At 30.4% G+C, this 20285-nt stretch overlaps 3 protein-coding genes across 7 annotated transcripts; 1 reads left to right on the top strand and 2 right to left on the bottom strand.

The window, feature by feature from the left end:
• Positions 1-132: 132 nt before the first annotated feature.
• On the bottom strand, positions 133-3419 carry LOC145938057 (transmembrane protein 185A). Of its 4 annotated transcripts, none has more exons than XM_083041395.1 (8): positions 2926-3419; positions 2618-2853; positions 2152-2497; positions 1762-2061; positions 1547-1670; positions 841-1066; positions 664-742; positions 136-483 (listed from the first exon to the last, which is right to left on the bottom strand). In XM_083041395.1, the coding sequence occupies exons 2-6, from the start codon at positions 2653-2655 to the stop codon at positions 855-857; spliced, it is 1020 nt and encodes a 339-aa protein (XP_082897521.1). In that variant the 5' UTR covers positions 2656-2853; positions 2926-3419; the 3' UTR covers positions 136-483; positions 664-742; positions 841-854. The 4 variants fall into 4 exon arrangements, with proteins under 4 accessions (XP_082897523.1, XP_082897521.1, XP_082897522.1 ...); XM_083041396.1 differs by having other exon boundaries at positions 2618-2798; XM_083041394.1 differs by having other exon boundaries at positions 2618-3206; positions 3309-3411.
• Positions 3420-4223: 804 nt separating this feature from the next.
• On the top strand, positions 4224-7175 carry Rps3a (ribosomal protein S3A). The gene is made up of 5 exons (XM_083041399.1): positions 4224-4341; positions 4885-4988; positions 5186-5508; positions 5970-6131; positions 6962-7175. Exons 1-5 carry the CDS (start codon positions 4280-4282, stop codon positions 7112-7114), a joined length of 804 nt encoding a protein of 267 aa, XP_082897525.1. The 5' UTR covers positions 4224-4279; the 3' UTR covers positions 7115-7175.
• Positions 7176-7329: 154 nt separating this feature from the next.
• Positions 7330-17109, bottom strand: LOC145938048 (fatty acyl-CoA reductase 1-like). Of its 2 annotated transcripts, none has more exons than XM_083041374.1 (9): positions 16827-17109; positions 13533-13778; positions 11476-11639; positions 10708-10843; positions 9563-9762; positions 8221-8473; positions 7950-8140; positions 7592-7849; positions 7330-7519 (listed from the first exon to the last, which is right to left on the bottom strand). In XM_083041374.1, the coding sequence occupies exons 1-9, from the start codon at positions 17070-17072 to the stop codon at positions 7384-7386; spliced, it is 1830 nt and encodes a 609-aa protein (XP_082897500.1). In that variant the 5' UTR covers positions 17073-17109; the 3' UTR covers positions 7330-7383. The 2 variants fall into 2 exon arrangements, with proteins under 2 accessions (XP_082897500.1, XP_082897501.1); XM_083041375.1 differs by lacking the exon at positions 16827-17109 and adding an exon at positions 13141-13338 and having other exon boundaries at positions 13533-13672.
• Between the last annotated feature and the right edge of the window lie 3176 nt (positions 17110-20285).

Raw genomic sequence — 20285 nt, 5'->3', positions numbered from 1 at the left:
AATTCCAATAATATGTATACATATATTATATATGTATAGGCACACATACATATTTTAAGAGATACCATCCCAGATATTATAGTATCACAGAAATTAATCAATCATTACTGTTGATACCAAAAAATAGAAACTTTATTATATTTTGAAATGTTATATATATATATATAACATGTTTTACTAGCATTTATCTACCTATGATGTGGTAGATCCATACAATATTTAATATTTAACATACATAATATTATTGTGATATAACAGTCTGTATATTATTTCTACATTACAATATAATAAATGATTGGGCATTCGATATTACAATGTCCAGCAACATTAACAGTAACATGCCTTTTCTAGATTTATCCAGCTTTTTTCACAATCTTTTTTAATTTTTTTAACATCCTGCTATCCTAAAGATGCGAAGTGTTCAGTCTTGTATCCCAGCCAACATATACATCCACTTAATATAATCTCTTGGCTTGATAAGGCCTAAAATAAAATTATTTAATATATAAGCAATTGCTAAATATTTTATTATTTTATATTTAGTGCAATCCACACTATTTTGCATGAAATATTTATTCTATATTTAAAAAATTATATACTGCTTTGTTATATTATGCCATACATATTCAATTATATATTCTGTATGTATATTTAAATATATACCTGACTATTTTATACCAGATATTTGGCCTCTGTATAAGTCAATCGCATTAAAAATAATATTTAAATATACGAGTTAACCCTGTAAAATAAGAGGATAAAAAATTTTAGAGAATCAATTTATACATTGTTGAACATAATCACATAACACATTTTTCAATGCATCTCTGCGATGATTACCTGTTTTGAGCCAATCAGTCAGGCATATCTATAGAGATTATAGGCACAACAGGTTTCATTAGGTCGATTTTCTTAATAAGCTTTTCACCCTTTTCTGTAATCATTGGCTCAGATGGTGGTTGATCTCGTTCATCTCTTGGTTGATACGAAATATTACCATATTCTTGAAGCAATGGACATAAACCTAGTAGGAAGTGACAAAAGTCTTTTCTGATACCAAACCACCCTGGACAAAAATTCCATCATTCTTATATTCTAATTAAAATTAATCATAAAAAGAGATATGCCTGTATGTTTTATATGTATAGAAATAAAACAAAGAATTTAGGACCTATAAAGTAGATAGTACGTGTTGAGTAAAAAATGCTTAGTAAGGGCATGTTCCGATATATACTGCCAGCACTGAAAAGTTATAGTTTACGTTACGTATATTATATATTTTCAGTACTGGCAGTAATATCAGAACATGGGGTAAATATATAAGTCAAAAAAACAACAGAATTAAAACTGAACTCTAATAAGATTTATATTCACTAAATATTTTTTACTCGATTTAGTGTATATTATTCACCTTATAAATCCTTAAGCCTTTTTAAAATATTGTATGTATGTGTATGTGTGTGTATTTATGCATAGTATTTAAAAAATTAATAATATATAATTCTAGAATATTATTAAATAACAAGTCTATAAGATTGTGTCTTACATCTATTTCCACCTTTTGCACCAAAGGACATGAAAATAAGAGTCATATGTGACACAAGGAGTGGCATCGCTATTGTGGTATAATTTATTGAAATATCTCCGTCCAATTTATTTGCTAGTAGTACCTAAAACAGAATAATAAATAAATAAATAATGTAATAAACAAATGACAAATTATAATCTTAAGTAAACAGATAAAAAGATACATAGTTATACCTGAAATATTAATATGGGAACAACGAGAAATGTATATGCTAACGCTGAATTCAAGGAGGTCCGCCTCTGACGAGCATTGATTTGCGGCGTTCTTAATAAAACAGCAGCAAATACTATTGCATATAAAACAGCCACTAAGGATAAACAAAGGAGTGCCCATACTGGCACAAACACAACTTCCCAGCTCCATGTTATAAAACCATCCAATCGCAAGGCCAAAAATATAAATTGCAATACATTCACCGCGCAAAATAATTCGAGTTCAAACGATCGATCGTGTTTTACAGCCCAGATGCAAACCTAAATCATGATAAAATATCAGAAGTTAAAATATTTATATAAATTGTCAAGCATAGTCTGAGAGAAAAGATAAAAAAAATTATTACTTACTGCGATAGATACTATCGAGATGAATATCAAGGGTATGAATACAAGTATCCATAAATGTCTCTCAGATTCTAACTTGTCGCACACCAACAATTCAAACATTAATAGAATTAAATGTAACGCCAGAGTAATCAGCATTGCTTTGTAATGTACATAGGCATCTCCTTCCAATCTTGCGTGCGGATGTCTCCACCAGACGTAACTACCGACTATAGCTCCTAGAATTACCATGCCTTTCCAAAACCATATTGGACTAAATATCGACCAATAACTCCATTCTATAAAGCCATCCAATCGAAGAGCAAATAGGGATGTAAATATCATCAAACAGGAATGTACCAGAAATTTACTGAAATTAAAAATTAACATATATCTATATTTATTTATTATAAATGTTATTGCAAAATAAGTCTGTAGTCTATAGTTGAAATCATGCTTACTGTTACATTGAATAATGTATGAAGATTACCTTGGATTGAAGTCTTGAAAAAGCGTTTGTAAATTCATAATTATCAGAGCGGATTCTGTAGGCGAATTAATCGAAGATCTTTATGTAATTTATCGTATAGAGATACATGCTACGATAAGAGCATGAGATTTCATTTACCACAGATATTACTATGGAAAAGCGCAAGCGACAGCTCGTGCATCTGCATTCAGAAAAATAATAAGTTGTAACCTGTCACAACCAAAATTTCGAACATCCTGAAAGATACTGAATGAAACATGAAACATGAAACAGCTAATTTTCGGTTGTTCCAGTTTCCCTAACCTCACCTCACGTATTCATTGGACAAGTATCAGACTAAGTACACATGACCTTAGGCTCCTTAGATCGGTGCGGCTGTACCGGCGAACGGAATGTGTTGGTAAGCGCCAGCAGTGAGATAATAATTTACGAAGAGCCGAAGAGCCAGCACAGTTTATAGCGGGCCGCTGCGTGAAACACAGGTCGAACTCGAAGAGAGAGAGACACGAGGTCGAAATCGAAAGTGAAGTAATCCAAGTGCGCAAATTCGCTCGATTTGACCGTGAATTCGCCTCGGCCTCTGGTGTGTCTTAAAATTAAAAAAATTAAAATTGCGCGTAAATTCGTCGTGATAATAAAATCGCTCCGAAAAATCGTATGTTTTTTTTTAACTGGATGTAAAGTCGCTGACCTTCCAAGGAGATCGTAAATCGTCCTTCGTGTCTTCAGAGGAGAAGATAGGCGAAGGACTTCGTTCGATCATCATGGGGTCCGTCACGGAAAACTGTTAACGGCATATATCAATAAATCCTCAGAGGAAATTAACACCGAATCAGTCGCGAATGGTTTTCACGAGAGAGGTAAAGCAAATCGTCAGATGTGATTCCTAGAATAATTGAATTTAATTGCTTGGAAATTAAATTCCGTAGAAAATTAAATTCCTTATTTTGAAATAAGTATCTTATTGTGTGTAGAGAACCTCAAGGAGAGAGAAGCGACAACTGGTCACGTGACCAGCTATTCGTGATTGGCTGGCATAATATGTACTATTTGGACATTGCGACGCCAATGTAGTATAATACCTCACAGTACATACGTCACACATTTGACATTTTTCGGTGTGCACTGCGTATACTGCATTGGCGTCGCAATGTCCAAATAGTACATATTATGCCAGCCAATCACGAATAGCTGGTCACGTGACCAGTTGTCGCTTCTCTCTCCTTGAGGTTCTCTAATTGTGTGATAGACATTTATCTTTCTTCGCGATATTCTCTAATTAATTTTCGATCAAATCTTTCGCTCTTTCTAATTTCATGATAATTATGGAAAAGATTTTTTTACCAGAAATTTACTGAAATTAAAAATTAACATATATCTATATTTATTTATTATAAATTATGTTGATTTTTTGATTGATCAATAGTGTATTTTTTTCTGTTTGGCATAGTATTAGAAGGAGATAAAAATATTATTTATTTATTTATTTATTTATTTATTTATTTATTTATTTATTTATTTATTTCTATTTATTCACATCTGTAATCTAGTTCAGCATTGTTCAAATGACTCGAGTAGTAACTTCCGCTTTCCACGCTTCTGACAGGTTAGGTTATAGTAGTTTCCGTTTTGAGTGTTTCTTTTCGCTTACGACTTGCAATCATGGCAGTGGGCAAGAATAAGGGTCTTTCGAAAGGAGGCAAAAAGGGAGTTAAAAAGAAGATGTGAGTGAAATATATTTCATTTGATATATAGCTAATTATCCCATGTATACGAAAAATTTTTCATTGGGTTATCGTTTTGCGTGATTCCTTTGGTTAGGACGGATACTTGAGACAGGTTAACGCCAGCAATGCATCTACTGTCACGATAATTATATTTAATATTATTTATTTCGAACGATTATATTAATACATGATTATAAAAAATATATATTTTAAATATTTGTAAAATATTGTTAAGATGCGTTTTTTTTTTATATGGAACGAATATGAATGTGTCGTTAGCTGATGCATGTGATCTGTGATCACACGCGATCTATAAAACTTAACCTAATCCACTTTTATTCTTGTCATTTTATTTAATTTGTACGAAATAATTTGTGTACAAATGTGAAGCACTATCACAAAAAAATAAAATAATATCAAAAATAATATAATAAAATATATAAATAAAATTATATAAAAAATAAAATAAAAATAAAAATTTTTATTATTGCATTGTACATGTATATTTCTTCTTACGTATATAGTGTGCTATTATTTCAGTGTTGATCCCTTTACTCGCAAAGACTGGTACGATGTCAAGGCTCCATCTATGTTTGCCAATCGGCAAGTGGGAAAGACCCTGGTCAACAGAACTCAAGGAACAAGTAAAATTTTGTTCTTTTATAACTATTGTCTAACTAGTATAAACTAACAAATTCTTACTATATGAATTATTTGTCTTTTAGTTGCATATTGTTTGTTCTTGATTTTTCTTCTATTTTGCTTTTTATATATTGTATATATGTTCTATATATTATATATAACTCAATATATATTATAAAATATTTATTTAATTTGATAGAGATTGCTTCCGAGGGATTAAAGTTCAGAGTGTTTGAAGTGTCCCTGGCTGATTTACAAAGTGATCAGGATGCAGAGAGATCGTTCCGCAAATTTAGACTAATTGCTGAGGATGTCCAAGGTCGTAATGTATTGACCAATTTCCATGGAATGGACTTGACAACAGACAAGCTACGATCGATGGTGAAAAAATGGCAGACTCTGATCGAAGCTAATGTAGATGTGAAAACTACAGATGGCTATCTGCTCAGAGTTTTCTGCATTGGTTTCACAAACAAAGATCAGCTGAGCACGAGAAAGACATGTTATGCCCAACATGCACAGGTTTGTAGTTAATTATTTTTCATGTATTTCATACGCAATTTTATTGTCCATCTCAATTTTTGTTATAATTGAATGGCAGAAGATTTTGCGTATATTAATGCAGTCGCTTACCACACTACTTTCCATATAAGTAAGTAGTGATATAGGAACATGCTACATATTTTAATATGTTGTGTAAATAAATTCCTTCTAACATATTCATACACATAAATGTGTATCTGTCTGTTCTAACATAAATATTCATCACATAAATGTTTTTGTTTAAATAATTTTTCTAAACTCTGGGATATTTGAAATTATATATATATATAATATCATTATATAAAGTTTAAAATTTTACTCCCAATTTTACTGCTAATTATCATGAATCAAATTTGTTTTAATAATAATACATTTATTTTACACTAATTTTAGTTGCGCGTTTTGTTAATTATTTTTAATTTCTTTATTCTCAAATTTAGGTCAAAAAAATCAGACAAAAAATGGTTGAAACCATTACAGAAGACGTTACTAAGACCGATTTAAAAGGCGTTGTTAGCAAATTGCTTCCAGATGCCACGGCTAAGGACATCGAGAAAGCCTCGCAGGGCATTTATCCTCTGCACGATGTTTACATTCGTAAAGTGAGTAAAATATTTTTGGATAAATGATTATACATTTAATGCTTCTTCATAAAAATAATTAATCCTTTCGTTATGACAGACTTCAATCCAGAAGCGCTCATGTAATGAAACGCCAGTAGTATATATGTTAATGATTAATCAAAGTATTTGCAGACAAAAGTTTTTATGAAATCGTGAAATATTTGCAAGGATGTTTATAACATCCTGCAGACTCCATCAGATATGTTAAAAAATTTTGATAGCAATCATTCATTATGCGAGCGCTCAGCAGCAGATGGCTGTATTTAACTTTGATAGCGAAAGAATTAAGGCTCCTGGATCCTCGCCGCGGCCATGTTGGATTGTGACATCAGAGGCGAGAAAATACACGCTGAAAATTCTTGCGTGCCATTTTTAAATAAAAAGATATTTCGATGAAACAACACTACAAATCTTTTTGGCACACTTATAAAATTGTCCGAAAACTATGCTTTTCCCTTGACAGTTAATAAACAACCGTAAAATGAGTGTAATATCGGACTTTGTCATGTGGAATGACTGCGCATGCGTAAAGACCAGACGGCTTGGACTTCATATTACGATCATTTTACAGTTGTTGATTGATTATAAAGGGAAAAAGATAGTTTTCGGACAATTTTACAAGTGTGCCAAAGAATTTTGTAGTATTGTTTTATTGAAATATCTTTTTATTTAAAAATGGCACGCAAGAATTTTTAGCATGTGCTTTCTCGCCTCTGACGTCACGATTTCGACATGGTCGGCGAGGAGCCAGGAGCCTTAATAATGCACGATTATTTTTTTTAAATGTTAATAAATTATAATTTTTTCAGGTGAAAGTATTGAAGAAACCGCGTTTCGAACTCAGCAAGTTATTAGAGTTGCACGGAGATGGAGGTGGCAACAAGAGTGAGGAAACTGGTGATAGCGGTTCCAAGGTTGACAGACCGGAAGGCTACGAGCCCCCAGTACAAGAATCCGTTTAAAGATGAGTGTACACAATCTTTCATAAAAATAAAAACCACACTTGATAATTAGTGTAAATAATGCCTTTATTCACTTTTTATTTTGTCCATATCTAATGAACACAGTTGTGTGTATACACTATGAGATATTATACTAAGAGATATATTTAACCGTTTCATTGATATTAAATGAAAGTTTAATTTGATCGATACAATAGATATAATCTTTGCACAAGTGAAAAAAAAAGTTCTTTATTTGATTAAATTTATAAAAATTATTATATAAAACATTATTTCATTATCGTTTTTAAAACGTATGTTGCACTATTTGTGAGCAGTGTTCTAAAACTTTCACTCCAGGATGCCAACACATATATAAGGAGCAGAAAGAAAAAGATTTTCGTAAATACGTCTACCCAGTACATACTGTGACAAAAGAGAAAGAAAACGTTAAATTATTTAAAATACAAAAATAATTGCGCGATTTCAAACACTTACACTTTCAAATGTCGGCGAGCAGCTGGAAGAGTTTCTGGAGTTTCGTTCAAAATGTAAATTCTTGCAGCTCGAATGCAAGCTTCGAAGTATTCGTCTTTGTCCATATCGTCGCCGTGCACTTGATATTTCTTATATTCTACGCTATTCATTTTCCTCCTCGCATCGATGACAGATGAATTATCAAAGTCCCATTGTCTATTGGCATAATATTCGAAAACTTCGAAACCTTTGTTTATACGACGATGAATACGGCACATGCTGTACGTGTATATAAACAAAATGAAGTTTGTTATATGTACTTTTTGTATATACATTGATTTGACGTCTTATTGTTAAGTGATAACGATTAACAACTTACATTGGTTTATAGCCAGTCAAGAAAAGAAGCGCGTCAATAAAATAAGCCGGAATCATGTGGAAGAGCAGGGTACAGATATTATGCAAGAGTCGCGATTTCTTCATACTACCACCCGGATACCACAAGATTCCGTTTAGAGGTACTCGTTGTGTTATTTTTCGTCCGCGTTCTATTATTTCCGTCCAAGGAACCTGTAGACAGATCGAAAATTTTGTTTGAACATCGTCGAGAAAAGGGATTTGTACATCGTGTGAGTATGTCATCCATATACCTTGAACTCGCTACTACTCGTAAGATTATAAACCCGTTTCTCATGCTCCTTGAAATAAATAAAATTGCACGTGCAAAGAAGAATAGCATTGACAGCGATATCGGCGGGAAGGTAATCAGCGTAACCGTTTTCGTTACAGTACATTGTTCTGATTACTCCCTTCCCAGCACCTATTAAGAGACCAGTCGGTCCATTGATATTGTCCGTCCAACCGGGAATTGGATCCTTCCAGACGGGAATAACTACGCTTGGCCTGACAGTCGACAAATCATTGGTCAATTAATCAGGATTATTTATATATAATGCGTGCTCATTCTAATAATATACATCTACACAAACGTTTAATTTAAGGATGTATATATGGGAGATATAATCAGAGATAAAAGTACCAACGCTATTCATCTTTATAGAAAATTGGTACATTTTATAGAAAATCGCTGTAGTTTAAGATTCCTGGTTCCTCACCGATCATGTTTTGATCAGGAATTGTGACGTCAGAGGCGAGAAAATACGCTAAAAATTCTTAGATGCCACTTCGAAATGAAAAGATATTTCGATGAAACAGCACTTCAGATGCTTTTAGCACACCCTTAAAATATCTCGAAAACTATATATTCTTTTCCCTTTATAATCAATCAACAGCTGTAAAATGACTGTAATATGAGGCCTAGTCCGTCTGGTCTTTACACATGCGCAGTCATTCCTCATGACGAAGTCTGATATCACGATCATTTTACGGTTGTTGATTGATTGTCAAAGGAAAAGAATAGTTTTCGAGAGGTATTTTAAAAGTGTGCTAAAGCCATCTGAAATTTCATCGAAATATCTTTTCATTTAAAAATGGCTTCTAAGAATTTTCAGCTTTCTCGCCTCTGACGTTACAATCTAACATGGTCGGTGAGGACCCAGAAGCCTCAATTTCCTAACTTTAATCTGTTTCTTGCGTTGACACAACCGAATGCTCAGTAATCGGAGAAAAAACCAGAATTTCAACAAGTTATTTTCTTCTAAACGATTTAGTGAATGTTAATGTAATTTTGCAACATTGTTCCTTAAAGTTCCAATTATACATGTAAAAAATTTGAAATACATGATACTACTTTTTTCGATATTTTTAACATAATATAATCGATCATAGTAACAAATTTTCATAAGATTATATATAAAACTAGCGGAAATTTAAATTAATAACTTTTAAATAAGTTAGTGAATTAAATCCAAATTTTGACAGTAGCTTTAATATGAAAGTGGAAACTATGTATATAATTTTTATAAAAAAATTTTGTATTATTTTTAGATATCTCCCATACATCCTTAAATGCGAGAGACTTTTATCGAATACCTCAAAATTATCGATGGTATATACGGCATAGACTCTTCGATGAGACCTTCCGACAAGGCCTTCGTGAAAGCATATGTATTAGGTAGCTTGCCCAAGATCTTGTCCGTCATGGCTTCGACTACATCATCATCCATCCATTCGACACATTTGATTACTTTATGAGGATCCGCTGGCGGAGGATACGTTTTCTCATATAAAACCTATCAAGACCGTTCTAATTTATTATTTTTTGAACAGTCTCTGTGTGTGTATGTGTGTACAGAATATTTCGTAACTGATGGAACCGGGAATAAGATAATTCTACATGATTAATCGAAAATATAGAACAAAGTTTTTTCACACAAACGTTTCTTTGAATATTTGTCGATATAATATAATGATAAAAATTGAGGATTTGTATTGATAAAAATAAGTTAATTAACAAAAAATCTTACTATATTGAACAATATTTGTAAATACAAACGTGTACAGAGAAAGCATAAAGCAAAGTCTAAATCCAGGCCTATTCTGTAACTTTTTAACGCTTGCGTTATAATTATAACGCATGATTTACTAGAAATCTTAGAATTTCATTCAAACCTAGTAAATCATGCGTTATAATTATAACGCAAGCGTTAAAAAGTTACAGAATAGGGGTACAGAGTTAAGGGGGGAACCTGGTTTAGGAGGCTGAAAAATACATAATTTTTATAATTTTTTTTCTCAGTTAAAATAAAACCAATTAATTCCAAATTTTAGGCACAGTTTATTATACATTTAAATTATGTAAAATAATTTTGTTATTAAAAAATATTAAAGTTTTATTTAAAAAATAAAGCTATATATTAATAGCGCCGCCCATTTTTCACTGTGTATAACCTATTGGTTTTATTTTAGCTGAGAAAAAAAATTCTAAAAATTATGTATTTTTCAGCCTCCTAAACCAGGTTCCCCCCTTAAGTATAGTTAAGTGCATATTTGTGAAAAATATTCCAATATTATCTTTTTCGAAAGTTTTTTGAAAAAAAATTATTCTATACTTTTAACTTTTTTTCACCTCTTGAGACATCTTATATATATATATATATATATATATATATATATATATATATATATATATATTCATGTAGGAAAGGAGAGGAATGAAAGAGAAACTGAATACATACTTTTTCTTCGAGATGACAATAGGCCGTGCTGATATGAACGAACAAAAGTAAAATTTTCATTTCTTTAGCCAGTTCTACCATTTGCTTTGTGCCACGTGTATTTAGCAACACGGCTGTCTTCAACAATTCGTCGAATCTGCAATGGAATAAAAATACACTTCGTATACACAGCCAAGAGAGAAACCCATATATTCACGAATTATACGCATACAGTTCTATAAATACAGCATTGAGGTATTTAAATAATGAAATTGTGAGATACTTATAAGTAGTGATTCATATATAAATTGTCAGTGATGAAGTAAATGAGTGAAATTAGTGGACATTGATAATAAATGATATTAGAGAGTAATTTTTTTGATTATTTTTGTAACTGCCCGGTAAAAAATGTTTTATATATATAGTCATATATAACAATATAAAATTATATAGAAGTATATAAAATTCTGTGTAAGTTATGTGTATAATTATATATAATTTTATATTAATGTTGGCTGATGTTTATATTATTATATATTATTGTATATAAAAAAATTTTTTACCGGGTGAGAATTTGAGAAACGAAACTTCGATTCATAATACATTTTTCAACACATTTTGTTGAAGATATATATTAATAAATATCACAAGAGCATATATTAAAATATTATATATAAGCATATATAAATAGCATATAAATATTATACATATAAAATATATATAAAAATATATATATAAAATTATATAAAAAAATGTATCGAGGCAACGATATATTTTTTTCTTCGTTACCTAACAGTGGCTGCCCCGTGATAGACGATGTTGACATTGTCGCAAAGCATCTTTCTATCTTCCGGGGATAATCCAAGTCCTGGCAGTGACACGTCTCCGCTGACGACCGTTATTGTTTTTTCAAGCACCGGCAATCCTCTTTCAGCTTTGACTTTTTCGAAAAGCTGTAATTTAAATTTAAAACAACTCGTCCATCATTTGTCGATTGTATGAGAATATATCGTATCGTAAAATTAAACATAAATAATAATAATTTCATTACGAAGAAACTGGTAAGAAAAAACGAGTAAAGAAAAAATGTGCGTCAAAGATCGTTATTATATATTATTACGACTCATTGGGTAAATATAGATGATGTACGCGGATTAACCTTGAACTTTATTTTTATTGCAGCCGCGTTACAACAATAAGATTGTTAATAATGAGATTGTTTTTCTTTTCTCGAATGATAATGTAAAGTCTACAGTGTAGAATTTGTGTGTGAAAAATCTCGTCTCAATATTTATATCCGTTCATATTACTATTGTGCAACTTCTTTTCTTCAATGGAATTCGAAGTTTCAAATAATAACAGGGAAATATATCTTCAGATGAGCAAAAGTGTAATAAAATCTCATAAAATGCGTAACTTATTCTTTATGCTGGATTGTGTAGGATGTATACAGGGCGTCCCCCCCCAGAATTAATAGTACACCTGTTAATGGCAGATTCCTGAGATCATTAGGAGACGATTTTTCCTCAGCGAAAATGTCGAGGGAGGTCATCATTTTTTGCCTGTTCCCAATTTTTGCCATCATGTATCTTTGTAACTAAGCCTTAAATTAAAATTCTATTAAAGTAAACTCTACCTGAAATTAACTAAAGAATGTAGTTTTGTTAATATTTTAACTCTACAAAGTTTAGTTTGTGAGAAGCTCTCTTTTTCAATCATTGATAATTTGAAAATTATTGATGCCTCGACATTTTCACTAACAATAAGGAAAAATTGTCTCCAAATTGGCCAGAGAATTTGATGGTGTGCTCTGTATATATTTGTTCAGTTACACCCTATATATATATGTATATATATACCAGAATTACGAATTTTTGTTACCTATATCTATTTCATCAGAGAGAAGATCGGTAGAGTAAATTATAAGATTTAATTTTTTAATTCAATTCTCTCTTCGTGTCTTGATATTTTAAGCGATAATTAATATATAAATCGTGATATAAACTGCGCTTTTTGTTATCGAAATTGTATCAGAAGTGCTATATTATGAATAGGTTAATTCTAATGAGATGTCCACTTACAATAAGGCATCTTACGTATACACGTGCGTATATATGACGTAGCGTGTTTACGGTATTGCATTGAAATTCGAAAGGCATATGATATAACGCGCCAAGAAATGCGCAATTCCACTGTACTTTCACCGGTTGAGCGGTGTGTGTGTGTACGAATATAATCACCATCTTCTCGCTGTATTTTCGACAAGGCCTTGACTTGGTTTCTTTCGTCACATAGGACGGGATCGCAATGTGGTCGACGGTCCGGTTAGCGCGCTTTCACCGGCAAATTTGTCTGTCGAGAAATATCCAAAACGCGCGTGCGCGCACACGAGAGGAGAAAGGAAAGAGAGAGAGAGAGAGAGAGAGAGAGAGAGACTCAAACGAACGTGTGCACCTTATTCTCGTGGCACCTCGCATTATCCGTTGTAAGGCAACAATGATGCAACTTGCAGCGCGTATATAGTAGCCGAGTCATAGTTACGCACTTTCTCTTTTTAATGCTCTTATTGGAGGAACCAAGGCGCTATAACTTGGATAATCCTCTTAAAGTAGGTGAGTTCCTTGATAGTGGAAGTTTGGCAGCCATCGAATTCTGCGAAACGTGTCGAAAGAGTTTTCGCAGTTTTTTTAAGACAGGGTCTAGGATATTATCCTACACCTGATGACTCTCGAATTTCGCTGCGCAATTTACGTTAGTAGATTTTTTTATCGCGAAATCAAACGGGGTCAAAACATTGTTATTTTAGAAAGCGCAAACAAAGGACAGCACAAAACTGAAGAACTTACCGGAGAATTGAGTATCTCGAGCAATCGATGTTTAGGATCCTTGCCCTTCTTCGTTCTGATAAGCATATAAATTTGTGCTATTTCGGGTAGGCATCGTAAAAACTTTTCGAGTATTACTTTTCCTAAAAATCCTGTGCCACCTGTCAACATTATCGTGCGACCAGCAAAAGTCTCGACTATTCTATCCTTCGGCGCTTCGGTGTCATCGGTTTTGCTCGGCTCCATCGTAATCGAAGGAATAATTTCCTAAAATATATATAAATATATATATATATAGAGGGTATAACACACTGAACAAACATATACGAAACACATCATCAAATTCTCTGACCAATTTGGAGACGATTTTTCCTCAGTGAAAATGTCAAAAAGACAAATAATTTTCAAGTTATCAATGATTGAAAAAGAAGAGCTTCTCACAAACTAAGCTTTGTAGAGTTGAAATATTAACAAAACTAGATTCTTCAGTTAATTTCAGGTAGAATTTACTTTAATAGAATTTTAATTTAAGACTTAGTTACAAAGATACAGGATGGCAAAAATTGGAAACATGCAAAAAATGATGACCTCCTTCGACATTTTCGCTGTGGAAAAATCGTTTCCAAATTGGCCACAGAACCTGATGGTGTGCTTCATATATGTTTTTTCAGTTACACCCTGTATATACATACTGCATGTATATACAGTGTTTACAAAATACTCTTTTGGACAAACTTCTATGGCGTATTCTTCACGTTAAAATAAAGAAAGAAGTTTATATATATCCATATAGTCAAAAATTAAGTAGTTGCTAAGTTATGGTACAACATCCCTAACAGAACACCCGTGTTCTAAAGATGTCCATAAAACATCCAGAGGATGTAATAATTACATCTTTTGAACATGTGTTCTGTTAGAGAAAGTTTAGATTAACGTTATTATTAAATAATCATAAGTAAGCACTTATATCATAAAAAATGCTCAAAATGGCCACCATTTGATTGAAGACAGTGGAGTAAGGATTATCGAACCATTTCAAAGGTTCCCGGATGATTTTGTATAATGTCACAAGCATTAATAATGCGTTAGCATAGCAAACTCTTCATTATCAATAGGTTGCGAATTACACTAGAGAGAGAGAGAGACATTTTAAATGTCTTCATAGATAAAAATCTGACTGTCTTCAATCAAATATCGGCTATTTTGAGCATTTCTTATGAGTTAAGTGCTTATTTATAATTATTTAATAATAATATTAACATAAACTTTGTTCTACTATAACTTCTCAATCACTGAATTTTTGATTATGGCTATATATAAACTTTTTTCTTTATTTTGACGTGAAAAACGCCCTAGAAGTTTTTCGTGAGCACTCTGTATATATTTTTTTACAAAATATATAACACAGAAGGACGTATCTTTTACATCACACGTTCTTACGTCAAGTTATACGTACGACTAGATCACTAGATGAGACAAATGATTATTCACTTCGCGAAAAGCATTAAGATTATATTATTGCGCGAGGCTTAATTATATACATACATTATGACGTCAAGCGCATTTGTTTCATTTAGCAAAACAATTAAGTATTGTACAACTGTGCAGACAATCGCATGCTGAAATCGGAAGTGATGTATTGGTTATTGAAATTAGATTGCACTTTTGCAACCTAGTCTTATTGAATATTTATGGTTCACCAGTCGAACAATGGTGATCTCTTTAAATTTTTAAATGACACGGAAACGAGATCTTGCTGAGGTTAGTATTGAATGATAATGCATATATTTCTATATGAAACTTACTTAATGCTCTTATTTGAGATTTTTAATTAGCTTTCTTCATTATTACAAACAAAATCCAGGCCTCTTTTCGCAATAAAATCAAATTTTAAAGAGACAAGAACTTAATGAATTCTTCTACAATTTTGCATAAAATAAAAAAAAAATTTTAATTCACAATATTAAATATTATATTATATTATATTATATCGCAAACATAAAAATTAAAATATTTAATAATTAAAAAATAATTAATTAATTAATATAAATAATTAATTAATTAAAAATAATTAAAATATTTTCTTATATTTATAAGAGAAAAAATTAACTTGAAGTAATATTCAAATTATCTCATCTATACATTTTGTGGATATTTTAAAAAAAAGATAAGCACGCGATTCTCTTTCGTAGCGAATTAGATATTTCAATATTAAATATTTTTATTTATTAATGGTTAGAATTATCTTGCTTTATTTGGAGTAACACAATTAACAATGCAAATTTATTTGTACTATATTGTTAGATATTAATGTAGTGGATTTATCGATCTATATACAGAAATTATTCCTTGTAATTCAAATACTGAAATATTTTTAATTAATAAAAGATTTACTGTTAGATATTTTAATAATTCGTATAATAATAATTACAAAATTAATAAACATTACTATCATAATAAAATAATATAATTATTTGACATAATATAAAATGTAATGTAAAATATAAAATAATAATCCTAATTATTTTCTTCAAACTATTATTTTTTATTAGAGAAATAAAATTTAAATTTATGCAAAATATTTTGAAATTCACGAGTTTAGAGATTTAGAGATATCTCAGTAAAGAATTACAATAACGTGCAATATTGTTGCATAGTAAATCGATCGATCGATGCATTTGCATTTAAAATCAGTTCAATTATAATATAAATCAGTCAATTAGAAATCAATTAATTTTTAATACATTTAAAAAAATGTGTACAAATTACGGCATAAACGTTGCATTACGTATTATAATTTGACTTACCGATATATTTGATTTAAATATTCGTATTTCTTTTCATTAGAGAGAGTGAAAGTTTTTTATGAAAAATTTTTTAAAATATATCAATATTCCAGAGAAATCCCTCCCCCCGAAAAAGTGATCGCGTCTTTGTATTTATTCACACTTTGGCACGTATTTTGTGTTTCAAAATTTCAAAAGAAAAAAAGAAAAATAAATTTCCGTAAAATCGACAACGTTAATTCAGCAATATAATTTAACATGTAATGTTAAAGCACATCAGATCGCGGGAAAGATTCTTCATAAATAAATAAGTTCGCTCGGTTTATTTGCAATATTTTTCTCCGTATTTCTCTACGACTCTACGTCATCACACTTTTTACGGTTTATATGATCGTGCGAACACATTTGACAGTTGAAAATGCACACATTCACCCGCGAAAAAAATCGAGAAATCGAAAGCGCGTCAACCTCTCCGTGATGATTTTATATCCGAGCTTTTGTACCGTAACACACTTTTGCTTGCACTTACCGCGAAAGAGGAAACGATCAGCGGACAAGGACGTCGGACGAATGCGATGTGAGTCCGCTCGTAGGTCCGTCTGAGCCGTGTAATACGTCGGTCTCGGACCCAGACTCGATCGGATGGTGAACCGTCGTGGATTGAGAAAGTATGTAATACGCCTCGAATACGACTTGATGTGTTTTCGCATTCTCCCGTAGCGAATCGCGCGCGCGTTTTACTTACAAGCCTAATCTTACATAATGTAACGCACATTACGCGCGTTTATACGAATCGTGCGTGTAATTCTTACAATAATTAGTTGTAATTTTTTAAGCGAAGCCAATTGATCGATGGATGAAATTATTATATATCAAGTTTTATATAAAATTTTTCGCAAACAATAATAATAATTTTTTTCGCGCGACATAATATATATATTATATATTCCCCCCCCCCCCAACGATGGCGACGATAAATATCTAGTTCTAGTGCTTGCTTTGCACTTGAATACTACGTCATCATTTTTTTTCGGTTCCATATTCGACAAAGTGATACGTAATCACCTTCATGGAACGAGAACGAGAAAAATAAATTGATTCAAGTGTAAAAACGCAGATAAAAAAAGAGAATTATCGTTTATTTCTTTAGACAAATACAAACATATATATAATTTCATGTTACGTGCACAGTATTAATCGTATATAAGCGCGTCCTTACAGAAAAATGTGATTCATCTATGTGAAAATATGTTTTTACGGTTCTACCTTTGTGTTGTTTTCTCCAGGTAGCAAAAGTAGTCATTTTGATGTGATTTGACGTCAAATAAATTACATCAAAATGACATTAAAATGACTATTGACTATTTGAGTACATATATGTGATGTAAGAAATAAATCACTGCTCTCGTATGCTTTCGAAGCTATTTTTATTCACTTTGCAAAAACAGGAAATTTTGCCTAATACATAATTAATGATTATCGGAATTTTTTATATATTGATTCTATCTTCTCTGAAATTTTATTTTACCAATATACGAAAGAAGAATAAGAGAAGAATAAATAACACACTGCGTATGTATTGTTCAAATATTACATTAAATATTATATAACAAAACGAGATAAAACCAGTTAAATTTTTTACACGATTTCGCAAAAGTAACGAGAAACAGGATTGCAAATAAAAAATTTTTTTGAAGTTGTATTGAAGTGAAATCTCTCTCGCTTTGTTTATTTACGTACCCTGAAAAAATTGTATTTTTATTTTAAAAATTTTCCACTTATTTTTAAAATACTCTGTTCTAAAATAGGTGTTAAAAGAATCCTCTGAAAAGAAGAATCCTCTAAAGATTAGTATTATATATTCCTAATTTATAAAAAAGTAAACAAAATAGAATCTAATTGATCTAAAATGTAGACAAAATGAGAATAATAATTTATTTTTATATATTTATAATTTATATTTTTATATTTTATATTTATGTATCTATATTTATATATTATATTTATATATTGATATATTTATATAATTATATATTTATATGTATATTTATATTATTATATATTATTTTTATATATTTATATTTTTTATATATTAATAATTTATTTTTATATAACAAAAAATACTATATATATATATATACCTATATATAATATAATACATAATATATACATATATATATATATATATATATATAAGAATATGAAGAATAAAACCTGAATTCTGAATAATGAATATCAATATGAAAAACGAAACTTGAATCCTGAACGATTAAATTAGATTATGTTACACGTTATTCGTGAATACTTCTCTTGAATTATTTGAGTCTTTCTTCTCGAGTTACTTAATAACATTCATTTTTCTAATAAATTAAAATTATTCAATGACACAAACATTACACTGCACAATAAATTGCAACACTATATGTACATATAACCATATATAAGTAGCTGCAACAATATGACTATAAATATCAAATGAACGCATAAAAAAATATACGATTATTTGTTATTAATAAAGAATACGTTCTTAATTTTAAAGGACATGCTTAAGAATATCTTTTAAGAGGGATAATATAATATACAGTCATAATATACATATATACTTTTTATAATATATACAGTCTTCTTATTTCGAGAATTCAATTTTTTTCGATGTAGGATGGGACGCTAGAGATGGGATCGTTTTAAAGATATTCACATTAAACTTTCTTTTGTAATCTCTCGATTTCGTTTCTTCAGTTTTTCTATCTCTCTCTTTTCCTTTCCAGCTATATTTGAAAAGGTATACATATGAACCATGATGAAAGTTTCTTTACGAGCGGCCTCGCGATAGTAATAAACGCTATTTATTTATGTTGTGACTCGTGTACCGTTTTCCTTTAAGTAAATATGCGTGAAAAGTGAAAATCACGTTAAGTCTCTGTGTGACGATATTAAAAATATTGCCTGAAAATCACAATATTTCTTTAGTACACGTTTATGATAAAGATTACGCGATTAAAACATAGCAATGCGCGTCATATTTGTTCTTGATTTGTTCTTGATATAATAAATTCTTAAAAAAATTATAATAAAAATTTATCTTAAAAAATATAATATATTTATATAATTATAATACATTTATATAACAAATTTATCTCAAAAAATTATAATAGAAACAAATTATGGAAGAAAGAAATACACACATTGAAATCGACGTACATACACTTTTATTTTTCAGCAATTAAATACTGCATTTTATCAGAATTTATGCGCCTAAGTTACTTAATTTATTCACAGTTTACGTACAAGTATATTTATATAATCTAAATCGGTTTGTATCGGCTCGTTTAAAAGTTTCTATCTTGGCGAATTACATAATCCGTGATAAATAACGATGAGTATCGTTTTTGTTTTGATATTACATCATTTTGTACGGCTATAAACTTCTGAATGTATTTTATATATTTTTCATCTTTATTATTTCTTTCACGTTGCGATTATAGAGAAATCGCAAGAGTAAGATGTCAGGAAAACCAATACATTTTGTGGTTTATGTATGTATGTACATCGACATTACATTAAGATTTTTTCTTCTGAAGTATCAATTCAATGAGAATGAGTAAATACTATTAACTGACTTGGTCTGTATTTATTCTTTCTACATGCTTTGTACATAACAATATGTATCCAAAATTTTAATCTAAAGAGATAAAAAAAATATTTTTAAAAATTTGCCTTTATTTCTATATATAAATAAATAAGAAAAAGAATGTTATTTTCGTATTTTAAATTTTGCAATTGCAATTATAATTGTACAATAATTACTGAATATATTTAATAAGTTATTATAGTATTTTTTCATATTCTTACGTTTTTAGTTTCTAGTGAATATCTCACTTTCAAGGATCAATTTCTCAATTTTAATTTTCGTCTGCTTTAAAAAGAAAGAGTATTTGCTCAACACATTTTGAAATAATATTATCAATACTGCGATATAATCTAAAAA

This window comes from Prenolepis imparis, unplaced genomic scaffold (assembly GCF_030444845.1).
Source record: "Prenolepis imparis isolate NDT839.2.m4 unplaced genomic scaffold, iyPreImpa1.0 SCAF_7, whole genome shotgun sequence".
Taxonomy (NCBI): domain Eukaryota; kingdom Metazoa; phylum Arthropoda; class Insecta; order Hymenoptera; family Formicidae; genus Prenolepis; species Prenolepis imparis.
Note: the sequence above shows the minus strand (reverse complement) of the source record. Positions and strands in the feature narration are given on the sequence as shown.